The sequence below is a fragment of the Malurus melanocephalus genome, unplaced genomic scaffold (assembly GCF_030028575.1).
Source record: "Malurus melanocephalus ecotype Western Australia unplaced genomic scaffold, MMel_1.1 scaffold_29, whole genome shotgun sequence".
NCBI lineage: Eukaryota > Metazoa > Chordata > Aves > Passeriformes > Maluridae > Malurus > Malurus melanocephalus.
This window is the reverse complement of record NW_026623261.1, coordinates 592,916-606,132: the sequence shown is the minus strand read 5'-3', so window position 1 is coordinate 606,132 and position 13,217 is coordinate 592,916. Positions and strand designations below refer to the sequence as shown.

Here is a 13,217-nt window from a genome sequence, read left to right as displayed (position 1 = left end):
CCTTGTTTCTAGATGACTATCTGCAGAACCTCACAGCGTTCTGTCAGAGATGACATGCAAATAATTTAATAAACCCTTGTAAAGTTCATAAAAATAAGGTGGGACTTCTTTTCATTTAGTTAAAAGTGGTTGATTAGATGCAGAGTAACAGGGTGATGCTGATTTCAGGGTCTTAAACTATTTTCATAAAAATAAATAAGACCATTTCTGATTTAGATGCTGCTGAATTTCTTCTGTGTTCTTTGGGCACCATTTTTTTCTGATGTAAAACCCTCATGTGTTGAATTTGCCTCATTGAGCCCCGTAGCTCCCGCAGATCCCCGGCGCAGGAAAGACACACGAGGCAGGCAGGTCCAGGTTTCTTCTTTATTAAGTCTTCGTATTTCAGGCTCTCTTAGATATAGTGATTTAGCAGCTCTTTTCTTCTGTAGTGATATTCAGCTCTCTTCTCACACTAGCAACTAGCACGCTTTATGTATACTTTTCTTATCTCCCGGGTTCAGGGAACAAACCAATTATACAGGTCCCAGCTAGATGTCACAGCTGGGCACTCTCCAATCTCTATCTAGCATGTTTTTGTCTTTTATTGGTAGAATACTTTCATTTATCCAACCCCATGGCTGGCTGCGTCAGCCCAGCTCGAGTCTGCGCTGTTTTGACCATGTCTGAGTCCAGGCTGTTTTCCAGCCCAACCCCCACACATAGCTCTAAAAATGGCCAAGGCCACGGCACTCATGTCCTTCCTGTCCTGGTGCACAATAAGCAGCCTTACTGCTCAAATAKATTTGTCTATTCAAATATCTTGGTGTTAGGCACCTGTTAATATACGAATCAATAATTGCAAATATTACTTCCTCTGTAGCGGGTGTTGCATACTGATACAACATTTTATGTTTAGAGTTTGTTTTCAGTTGGACTCAAGCAGGTTTGCCCTTGAGGTCTGATTTCTTCTAGCAATTTTAAAAAATACCTCAAGACCTTTTGGCTGCACCTGAAGATGGTGAAGACTATCTCCCCCTTCCTTTTCATCACCACTCCAGAATGTACTATCATTTCTACTCTGCTCTCAGAGCTGTTTGTGCAATTGTTGTAACTGAGAAGACATTTAAAATTATTTTGACTTAAGTTCATTTATTTTGGTGAATATGAGAGAGGTCAATCATTTGTAACAGGGATAGCAAAGAGCTGCTGACAAGCACTTTTTTCCACCAGCTCTGTGTCCACCAGCCACACATGCTCCTTAAGAATCTGATTTTCTGTGTTGGCTTATGTGCAATCTGCCAAGAACAACTCCTCATTATTAATGATCATACCCTCAATCTGCCACATAAATGATTTTTGTAGCGTAGGAAGGAAGCTATTACTAGTCCAACATCAAATGCATTCATGACATCCTCTGAAAAAACAACACATCACAACAAGGACAGCAATGACCAGCTGGGGTTCAGAGCAGATCATCACTACTGGAGAGCCATTCACCATCTTTGTTACCAATTCCAAAACAATCTGGGACTTCCGATCAATTTCCAAATTCAGTAAATACATKTATATTTTAGAATATCCCAATCTAATGAACCATTCAACAGAACTGGTCTCAATTATGACTGATTTTGACCTCATCCATTGGAACAGTAGCTTCTCTAATGGAACTAACAAGGGTGGTAAGACACCTGAATATAGGGGTATTTCTAGCATCAGTTACTTTATTCGTTATAATATTCAACTTTTGTATAAATTATGTGTATGGCAAAACCTACTCTGGGCTGTCTGTGCTGACACGCTTGCCAATGCAGAGAAAGTGTCATTCTGGCTGGAGAGTACTGACTGCATATAAACACAATTCATAATTCCCTTTCTCCTTCTTTCTTTGACAAAGTAAAACAGAGCTGTCCCTTCACAGGGCTGCTCTAAAACTTTGCTGCAGCACTCATGAGCCAAATTCTTGTCGCTCCAAGGCTGAACATACACGAGATGCCTGTGACAGGCTGTTAGAGGCAGCAATCTCTGCCTGATTCACCTCACACACTCTTCAACCCCAGGCATTGCAAGAAGCCATTTTAGCCAATGGTACAGTTAATCACAATCGAAAATGAAATGCAAAACACTCAATGCCCACATTCTGATTCATGAATAATATTCATAATAGCTGAGGAGACCTAATAAACCTGGCACCTACTAAAAGAACATATATGCTCAAATGCTGATCCTTATAATGTATCAACATTCCTCCTCTAATATTTAAATATAAACTAGAATACTCTAGAAYACCAAACTTTTACTTCTAAGATTCTTATCTTTAAGAAATCTTTAGAAATCTTTGTGTCTGGATGTCTGGAGGCGTCCCTCATTTAACTGTTTTTTTTAATAACCATCATCAAATATTCCATCAAGGGATCACACAGTTTTTTTTATTTACAACCAAAGGTATTACTTATCAGAACTGGCAGATGTGGTTGCTCGGTGAGCTTCTGAAATTTCATATACAAAAGAGAAAAATACGCCATGCTATTATTCTGTTTCCATCTTTGGAAAGCTCAGCAAGTCAACTAAATTCTCCTCTTTGTGTGATAAAAGACATTATGCAAAACACCACTGAAGTTTAAACATATTAAATGCTTTTCCTATGAATGAGTGAAAAAAAAMMCAAAAACCAAAGATGTGACTTAGGAAACACCTGCATTCTTCTCTAAATTTATATTGGATCTYCAGTTCCTGTTGTGATGGTACAATTAAAAGTCATTGTAGGAGCATTGATCAAACATAAAAACAACAGTGAGAGAAAATTCGTTTCAGATACATTTAACATCTGACATATTCCCTTCATTTGTGCATTAATCGGTAACAGACATTTTTGAGCATCCTGCAACAGGASGTGATTTGACTTTCACAAATTTCCCTAAGAGCAGAAACATCATCAGGAACAATTTCAAGGAAATAATTATGGTCTAGACAGATTTATGACTTATAAAGACCTAATCCAAAGCACATTAATGTCAGTGGAAGGACTCCCATTGACATCAAAGGCCTTTGGATCAATCCCCAACTGCTGTGGGAATGAATTCAGAGAAGTAATGATGGCGGACTAAATGCACACTTGCAGTTGAAATGTTACCACCCAGACCTCTTCATTCCTCAAATCAGATTAAAAAGTCATTTTCTGCTATTTCACAATTACTTCCAGATGCGCATCATCTCAAATGGCATTTTCATCCATCTGTATGAACCAAACRTGCATAGAGATGGAGAGGTTCTGTGCTGCCTGAACTAATAACACAAATGAAAACCACAAGGGAAAATAATGTTGGAGTAGATGAAGTTCTTGTTTTAAATGTGGAGTGAGAAACCCTGGACTTCATTTATTCCCCCTAACTTTGTGATAGAGCTGCCAGGCCCACCACTTCTTTATTTACTGCCACAGTAGATTTCTTCTAATTAAATTTTCAATATTTTTCTCTAGCCTACTAAGCAAAACAAAAGAATACACATTAATCAGTGTTAGCCTCAAACTTGGCAGCCTGAAAACTGTCACAAATGTCAACTTCATATACTCTGCTTAATAACAGCTCTGCTGTCCCTTCTGTCCTCTTAAATGTCTATTTACATGCTAAATAATTYGAAGCATCACTCTTCTCTGACCATGTTAATCTAGTTTCATTCCCTTAGCACTCAGTAACGTTTCAGACTGTAAAATGAAATGCCAAAATGTGCGAGTGAAAACCTGTTCAAAGCTTGACACAGTTGAACTCAGCTCCAGGATGAGACAGATCAGTCACATCATCTATTGCTCTGGAGGGCACACAGCTTTTATTTACTTCAGTTTATCAATACTTTGGTTAGGTAGGTTTGGTTACCGCGTATTTATTCTGATATGCGCATGTTATGAGCCACTCAATGGTTTCAAGTTTTGCCAGGAGGTCTAAATTACATATTAGGAAAAATTCCTTTATGGAAAAGGTTGTAAAGCATTGGAACAGATTGCCCAGGGAAGTGGTGGCACCATCCCTGGAAGTGTTAAAAAACCACATGGAGATGGCACCTGTGGATGTGGTTTGGTGGTGAACATAGTGGTGATGGCTAGACTGACAAYTGGACTTGGTGATCTTTGGGGTCTTTTCTAACCTCTACAGTTCTGATTCTATAGTTGAAATCTGCCTTASTAAGCTAGCAATAGGAAGTTCAAGAACTTTCTTTAGGAAATTATATATAAATTTTTTTTTTATCAAATCACACATGCTTCCTCGTATAACTCCATCTTTCCATTCCTAATGAATATCTGACCTGTTACCTCAGTCTATGCACTCTGCTCTTCAGATCTTTTTTTCCCCTCCTTCAATTACTATGTGTGGGAAACCAGATTATTAGCGCCTGGGTAATCCTACTATCTAGCTTCAAAAAATAACAAGGTAGAGAAAAATTAAATGCCGTTAGAAGAAAAAAAACCTACACTGATCCTTGGTTACTAMGAGTTTCTGGATGAGAGGGAATTCGGCTTAACAGAGGAAGTCAGTATCAGCTAAAAGCAATGAAGGAATTAAAATTATTCACAGTTATTTTATATTTTCTGGGCTACATCTCTAACTGGAAATGGTGCTTTAGGCATTTTATACTTACCACCTGTTATTTATAACATTGTTTTAACTTGATTTCTTTAAGAATCAAAGCTTATGTGAACAGACTGCGTGTCTGTAACTTTTCATACTCTCTCCTCACGTCTAATAATTTGGCCTGGCCAATTCAATCCATTCTATAGAAGGGCAAAAGTTAGTCATAAAGGTCCTGCAAGTGCCATGGAAGTAGGTGTACAGAAAAAGGGCGAATTCTACTATTAGTCTAATTAAGGGCCATCAAAAAATCACTGGCATTCATCCTTCAACTGCAAGCACACAGGAACTGCTCAGGGGGCTASTTTTTAAACAGGTCCTATTCCAGTATTTTCTACTATGAAGAATTAACTCAGTGCATTTCAACATACTGGACAACAGTATGTCTCTCYGTTTACTCCAAAGCATTTTTTCATGGCACACCAAGAGCAGCAACATAATTTAGTCATGATTTGGCACCATCTTTTAGATGACACTTCAGTGCATTTTTACCAGAAGTGTGTGAGAGCATTGCATCTGGAATATAGAGACTAAAAAAGTACAAGTGCTTCAATTTAAATTTGCTGCCTTTCATTAGTTTGAMACCAGTAAACTAAGAATTCCATCAATTCCCAAAGGTAGAAGGCAACCATGGGAATGATATCTGTGGAACCACTTATGCATTAGAATACATATCAAGCATGTTACTTGGGAACTGTCCAAGCAAACATAAAAYTAGTTGGGGATGAACTTCTCCAGCATGATGACATTACTGTCATTATTTTTTTTTTCTATGTTTACATCTTATTGGTGTGAATATACACAGTAGATAACACCAGATCCTTGATCAAGATAGAAATTAGAAAGTAACTTTGCTGGTAATACTGAACTTCACTACCAGGGAGGTTTTGTCTTGTCTTACCATGTACCTATAATGTTGCTCCTCCCTGCCCACTTCCACCATAGCTTTTCATAATTTTTAATGCCTTTTCAATGTATTCAAGGCAAAATTCAGTTTGRTCAGCTGTAGGCTGCTTTAAATCACAGGAGATGATACAGAACTACACACTATGTTCATAATGTTCATATGTTCACAGTTTAGACAATTTTCAGGATTTTAAACAAGTATGTTAGCTTTACTGGAGTGCATTAGGTAAGATGAGACAGTCCTCTTTTCTTCATAGAAATATTACAAATGCAATCAGACATCTCCCACACCAATGATTCAAAGTGAACTTACACTCTACAAAAACCCAACMAAATTAACAAACAAATCAGGATAACCAGATTAACATATACATAAACCAGAATATTAAGTTTACTTTGAGTACAACATATCATGGTATTACTATTATGATGAAAACATGGAAAAAAAATCAATATGAGCTTTGAAAAAATGTTTTAGAACACCAGTATAACTCATTTGAGAAATATGAATGTACATGACTCTGAAGTGATGATTCCGTGTTAAATTAATTCCTGCAGAGGAAGAGAAAGTATCTGCTCCTAAAGTTGCCTCCCCCTGCAATTCACTTCTACCAATTGAAATAAGTCAGAGGAAACACTTTGGTTTTCAGTTCCACTTTCAAGGAGTTTAGCAGTGATACATCAGGCAATGCAGTTACTTCAGGAAAACTTGTCTTCAGAGTGGCAAAGGCAATATATAAGGCACAATGGTAAGAAATCTCATACTCATTTTCCTTTTCTTGCAGACTACAGCCATCAGGGAGAATGTGACTGTTGCAGCAGAGGAAGGTGTACAAGCAGCCACCAAGAGGTCTATTGCTACCATGAATATTGCTTTGAGATTGGAGGACTGCATGTGGTTAAGCAAAAAATAATTTCCTCATATGACMGGTGAATTCCCATCCTGTTTTATTATTACTATCCAGAAAATTTATGATGAGASAGACCATTGCTTTCCCCTTCCACAGTCCTGCAATATTTTAAGTTATTTCTGAGCCTTTCAAAACTCTCCCTAGACTCAAATCCTAGCAATACATGCTTGTAGTACATAAATATTTGCTTATGCAAATATATTTTAATTCAAACATTTAATCTTGCCAGATAAACATACAAAAAATAATGCTGATATACTTTTTACAGAAGACTTATCTTATGGTTTTAATTTCCTGTTTTTATTAGCTTACCTCAATGAAAATATTAACCCATCTTAAGAAGCACATTTTATTTTCTCGTTTCTCATGAAAATGTTTGATTGCCACCATCTCATTAGAGGCATCAGCTTTTCATTGGAACAAGATTTAAATTGAAAGAAGTTATTGAAAAAATGGGGCTGATGTGCCTCCTCAGTACTTTATTACCCAGTTGCTTGTATCTAAAGTTGTTTTTATGCTGAATATCAGTATGCAATTAGAAAGAGACAGCATAAGTGCTGGGCTCTGCAGAGGACTCTTTGGGCATTTGTAAGCTCCTTTCTTGTTTGTGCTGCCAGAGCCTATCAAAGAACTCTCATGTCGGCACAATCAAGCCACCAAAACGAATGGCTATAAATACAGTCAAAGCAAGAGATAACAATAGGCAGAACAACTAAGTCCTCATTTGAAGATGAAACAGCGTTTCTGAGTGAGCAGTATGTGATTAACCCGCTGTGTATGGGGTCAACATGATTTATTCTCACAGCTATGCAGGCAGCCTTTAGCCCTGGAACTCACTCGCTATCAGAGACAAGTCTTTCTCAAATCAACCCTCCCCTATGTCTCGCTAACACTTGGAGCTCTTACTTAGGAAAATGAACTGTCATGTCCTTCATTTAAATTATTTCCACCCCTGCTTGGAAATAATTGTTAGCCTAAYAGACAGTTTACCCACGTGCACTTTCTACTTTCCTGTCCATTTATCTGCTGCATGCAATGCTTCAGTACTCTAAAAGAAGATCTTGAAAACCACAGATGGAGGGAGGGAAAAGAGAGGTGTCCTTATTTTGTCTAAATTCTGAGTATTTCTACAACAGTACTCTCTTGGCTCGATACCAAAGAATAAAAAGCAGCAGACTATTAAATTTTAACACAATCAAGTGTTTCAAATTAGAGGGATAGAAATGGCTTTGCTTTGGACCTTTAACAGCAGCCCTATATTTCATTAATAAAGCTACTTTCTGTGTGGAGACGATTCTCTTACCTTTCGTAGCTATTCGAACACACTGAGTTTTGGTTTCCTGTTAATGGAAGAAAAGTAAAGAAAACAGTCAGATCTAGGGCTTTTTCTTGCCCTCTCCATTCCATAAATTCATCTTAGATCTACTGATCAGCTGGCACAACCCAATGAGGTGTCTTAGGGCTCTGGGCTTAGCGGGTGAGGAGGCTGGAGCATTTTGCCTTTATTAGAYTGTGCTGTCCAGGATAACAATGGGGAGAAAAGGTGCAGGACAGCCCAAATATACAAAATTTTCAGGTTACTTAAATCAAATGGAAATCATGCCATAAAAAGACAATGAGAGGGTATAGCAGGAGAAAAAGGGAGGAGCAGTGCTCCTATTTATGTCATGGCACTGAAATCCTGGGCTGGTGTTCACTTCCAACAGCACTGAAGATACACKTGCTCAGCACTGTCTCCAAAATTACGTCTTGTTGTACCATGACTCCTAAACAGTCACCTGAAGCACATGAGCAACAAGCTCCCTCATGCTTCTGAGTGTGGAATGAGCACAGATGCAGCCCAGGTATTCCTCCACAAAGGACTCAGTTAATCTACAACCCATACAGTCTGCCCAGGAGAGACAGTRATTTGACAGCCTTGTGCTTCAGAAGATGTTGCACATGCAAAGACAATTTGTGTGTAATTTACCACTCTCCCCTTTCCCCTCAGAAGTTTGGTCAGCAATTAAAACAAATGAGCAGAGAAATGACTTGGTTATGCAGTTTGGACAACTTGAACAGATGAGGGTCAATCATAAATGGGTTTTCTGACCTTTTTGTATAATGTGCAGTCATTTTAAAGGCAAACATACTGAAATAGCATAAGGTTGTGTGAGAGGATGCAGCTGCTGTTGTATTAGACCACTCTAAACAATATTAGCATGCAATTTGAAAATATAATAATGACAGTTTCACTCTATGCTCATTCTAGTCCTTCACCCCCCAGCATTTCATCTCTGAATACATCCCCCGGGATCTGTCTCCTCTTGGAAATTTGAAAGGAACAGGYAAAATATGTTGATGCTGGTTTGTAAATACAGCTTGTAAAGAGCTAGCAAAACTCAACCTTGAGGAACTGTAAGTGCTCAATAAGGACAATTTTAAAATCTAAACTAAAGCCCCACAAACTTTACTAATACATTCTTACCTATTCTCCCTAATCACTGGATTTACTTGTCTACTGCTGTTCAATATGTCTGCAAGGATCAGAGAGTAACCTCCTCTCAACTCTACCATGTAGTTCAGAGCCTAGTTTACTTCCCTCTRCCTATTTTGGTGATCCCACTGATTTATAGCAAGGCATCTGTTTAAATATTCTGCAGCTCAGAGGTTATCTTACAATTGCTGTATCTTGGTTCTGGCAGAATGCAGTGCAGCTCCCCACAAAACCTCCCCCTAAACTCCTGCAGAAACAATAATTTGATCCAAAGTTTCAAATATAACAAAGAAATCCATTTAAGGATTAAATGCTCACAAACTGAAAACAAGCTTAAGTAAAAAATACTGTGCTCTTCTCTGATTTTCTACTTATATATCAAAATGTAAAAACCAAAATAAATACTTATGTTTTTATTTAGTACTTTTATTTTACTTTCCCCTCCTTTTTTTTTCCTTGGGGAATGAAACAAATTCCTTTACAATGCAGTCTACTGGAAGTCCACAAAATCAAAGGGAATTATTTTTAGCAGGTCAGGGAAATATGGATCCATGTCTAGCAGTCACCTTTTATTTTGCTTTGTTTACTTCATACAGGTCTTTAAATAAGAACTAAAAAGAGGGAATGGTCTCTTGATTTACAAAAAAAAATCCAGTTTTCGAACAGCTTTGTTCTCATTCTTATTTGAGGCATATCCAATTTTCATAATCATAGGTAAAAGGTGAGATTTTCTTCCAAAGACTCCAAGGCAAGGCTGCCTGTTGTCAAGGATTTGTTTAGTCACCAGAGAGACCCAAGAGCAAGGAAGGGTAAAAACACTTGCTTCTGCTCCTTTCCAATGGTCCTGGTGGATATCAGTGACAATCAATCTAGTTGTCCCTTCTAGTTCCTGTCTGAACTGCCTGGACATTGCAGTTTTCTAAACTATATATCAAAATATTAAATTTTAAGTATCTAGAGCTTCTCTGTCTACTATATTTTCCCTTCTCACCAATCATTTTTTTTCATTTACAGAGGAAAAACCATTCAAGAGCAACAGCCTGAGGCTTGCAGAGCCACAGTTGCTCTTCCCACTGGAACCTTGGAACTCCCTCCCCGATACTTTTCCTCCTTCCATATGGACACAGGGCCAGTAGCAGTACTCAGCAGCAGAGTTAAGAAGAAACACCAAGGAAGAATCCAAGGTGAGTGACAGCCAAACTTCTACTGCAAGCCTGATGTACATCTTTGTTAGAAAGACTCTCTCAAACACATGGTGGTGCAGGGGTTACTGTTGGTCAAGAAACTTTTTACTTTTTATTTGATGTTCAGTGTGAGAGTCTTAAAAAGTTTGCAATGTTTGCCTAGCCCACTGAGCAGTCCACATTCTGTTTATCCGGCACGAATTTAATCTTCTGAAGAGTGCAGGTACTGAGAATTGGAGAAAGGACTGTGGATGTTAATTACTGAGGAGACAGTCACAGGCCTGAAATTACTTCCCTCAGACAATYACTATGAGATGCATTAAATGCTCATCTAGCAGCAGCTACTATGACACRAGGGTGATGTGAAATGTGAATGGCRCCCTGCCAYGCTGTCACAGCACCRAGGGGATTTCAGCCAGGCCACTGCCAACACCTCCCACGTCCAACTCCAACAGTCCTAATGTCACCACAGACATGTCTTTGCCTYCTTCCAGGGGAAAGGTGTTGCTGGCACTTGCCTTCTCMACGCTGCTCATGGCCTGGAAATAGATGTTGTAGCCTTTCCGAGGAGCCAGCGGTGGGTTCCAGAAACCTTGGTAAGTCCTGTTGTCACCCACAGTAAAGGGGGCTGGCTCTGGCAGGTTTCCTGGGGGCAGCTGAGCAGCAAAGTAATAGGGTGACCCTCCACTAAGAGCAGTCTGATAGGTGACAGGGATTTGGTAGCACTCCATGGCACCAGTTTCTCGCTTTGTTCGATGCGGGTGCAGCTCTTCGACAACAATCTGGTAGGCACTGGTGAGACAGAGGAAAAAAGGACAAGACAGGAGATGGATGCACAGAAGAAACAAAGGCCGGAAATATAGCAAAGCTATTTATTTCAGCTGYTGGAAAGAAACAGCAATACTTTTCTTTTTTGTTCGAGAACAACCAATACAAATCCATACATGATTTATTATTATTACTTTCTTTTAAACCTTTTTTTCTTTAAAGAAACACAGGAACGACTGCATTAAACTGCAACAGATTAAACTCTTGGTTGATCAGAAGCAATCCAAAGTTAGCATTTTCCTTTGAAACAGTATTAGAGAAAGCTGAGCTTCAAGACCCAACATAATGGCTGCCTCCAGGCTGTGCTTGAAGCACCAATTTGCAGTTGTCATATCATTAGAGACAGAATGTGCTGACAGGCTTCTCCACCTCTTGACCTTGCTGTGGCTTCTATCTTGGCTCAGAGCTATGCAGATCTAAAGTACAAGTGACATGCTGTAATACAAGCACAGATGGACAGAAATCTGTCCATTCCACTGAAATAGACTGCCTCATTCCTCTACACTTGTCAATGATAAAATGTTACAAATTGCTGAAGCAGAGATTGTTCAGCCCATCAAAACACCATTCCAACCTCCCAATACCACTCTAGGAATGGATCATGGCTTGGTCACTTTTCAAAATCACCTGCTCAAAATAGAAYAGGTCACTATCATTCTTTCTCCTTTAGGGAACCATCTAACTGCAGGATGTTACCAACTCATTACCAGCTTCCTCTGCTTTTCAGAAGCACAGAATTTACATGCTGAGAGCAGAAGGCAATCCTTCACTTCATAAGAAAAACAGAGGTTTGGGGGTTTTAAGGCATGTAGACAAGAAACCTAAAGCTTTTTGTTTAAACAGGCAGACTTGTCTGTCTTGGGTTTGTTATAATGCTTTCTAAACAGAAAGGGTAAGATTGAACCAACTTCTCAAAGTGTCACTACATAGCTGCAAGAATTCCAAAAGCCAAAGACAGTCCTCCTCCTTCCTGAACTTRTGGGGCAGCATTAAATTATTTTGTCAATTTTCTCTGCTGCTACTGCCCAGAAAGCCCAATAACTGCAGTGGCAGAGATAACGTATGACACTGGAGAATGGAAAGAAGAAAAGAAGAAATAATTTGGGAAATTGTTTCATGTCTTTCTTGAGCTGAAAGAGGATGTTAGCATCCCCTTTTCCTAGAACCTAAAAATTAGGAAGGAATGCCTCTTTTCTTCAATTTCAATCTGTCGAAGAGGAATATACAAAGTAATGTCAGTTCTGAAACTCCAGGTAGAAAGAAGAATGTAAGAACAAAAAAAAAAGTTAGATCTGGGACTATCCACTTCTCATAAACTATCTGTGAACTGAGCTTAGTTATACATCATCTTCTGTGGCAAACTCTATGCATTAACCATCTCCAATTAATGGGCACTTTACCAAAAAATCACTTGCACAAGACCTCTGYATATCCAGAATATTTCTTTAGGCTTCAAAGTAAATGTACTAGCAAAAAGAACTCAAAAGCATTGATATTTCAAAAACAYGACAGGACGTAAAATATTTTTTAAATTGTTATTTRTWATGTCCCAAGATAAGAAACTAATAWKGGCATTSATTCCCTCCCTGGYCTGGCCCTGGACCCAGGCAGGRTAAAAACACTGTTWCAGAATTGGGCAGACAACCAACAGGAGAACACTGGGACAYAGACACGATGTCTCTGCTGCCTGAATTCTGCAGTCTTCTCTCATCAGCTGCCAGTGGACTGGGACAGACACAAATTCTGCTCACAGAAGTGACAGAAGAGCAGGAAACTTGTCTGCAACACCCTGGCAGCTTCAAAGGAGAAAGCCAGCAGGGACAGAGGAAGGACAGTGCAATGCCTGCTCGTGACAGAGGCAACTGTCCCCTGGAACAGCCTGGTCTGTCACAGCTCCRAAGATGAGATGCATCACAGTTACCAAGTCAACCCCCTCTTTCCCACTCCRTATTACAGAAYAAAGAATAAATGGGGTATCTTCAYTCTAAGGCACATCTCCTTTTTGAGGAGAGTCCAAGTCTCTTTGGAAACCAGAACAAAAAAACAAAGACGAAGAGCATGAGAATCAAATTTTTTAAAAATCCTGTTTTATAGCCTTCTTTTAAAACACATTGTAATTTTATACGGAAAATAAGATATAAATATACACATTGTAGTCATCTGCATTTACACAATAAAAAGGAATAGCAAATGACAGAAATCGTTTTAAGTCTCCAACAAAGCTTTATTTTTAATTTTTTAAAAAATATATCTTTTCACTAAGTGCATTGAAATAAAAGATTTGCCTAACCTCTTTCGAAAGGGGATCTGG

At 38.8% G+C, this 13,217-nt stretch overlaps 1 protein-coding gene across 4 annotated transcripts in view; it reads right to left on the bottom strand.

Moving 5' to 3' along the window:
• The window catches only part of PTPRK (protein tyrosine phosphatase receptor type K), a 384,925-nt gene that overhangs the window by 61,079 nt on the left and 310,629 nt on the right, over positions 1-13,217 (bottom strand). For all 4 annotated transcript variants that reach the window (XM_057363581.1, XM_057363580.1, XM_057363583.1 and 1 more), the window contains exons 12-13: positions 10,597-10,870; positions 7,722-7,758 (exon numbers count right to left, since the gene is read on the bottom strand). In XM_057363581.1, the coding sequence (XP_057219564.1) occupies positions 7,722-7,758; positions 10,597-10,870 (311 nt within the window). The remainder of the gene's footprint in view (positions 1-7,721; positions 7,759-10,596; positions 10,871-13,217) is intronic.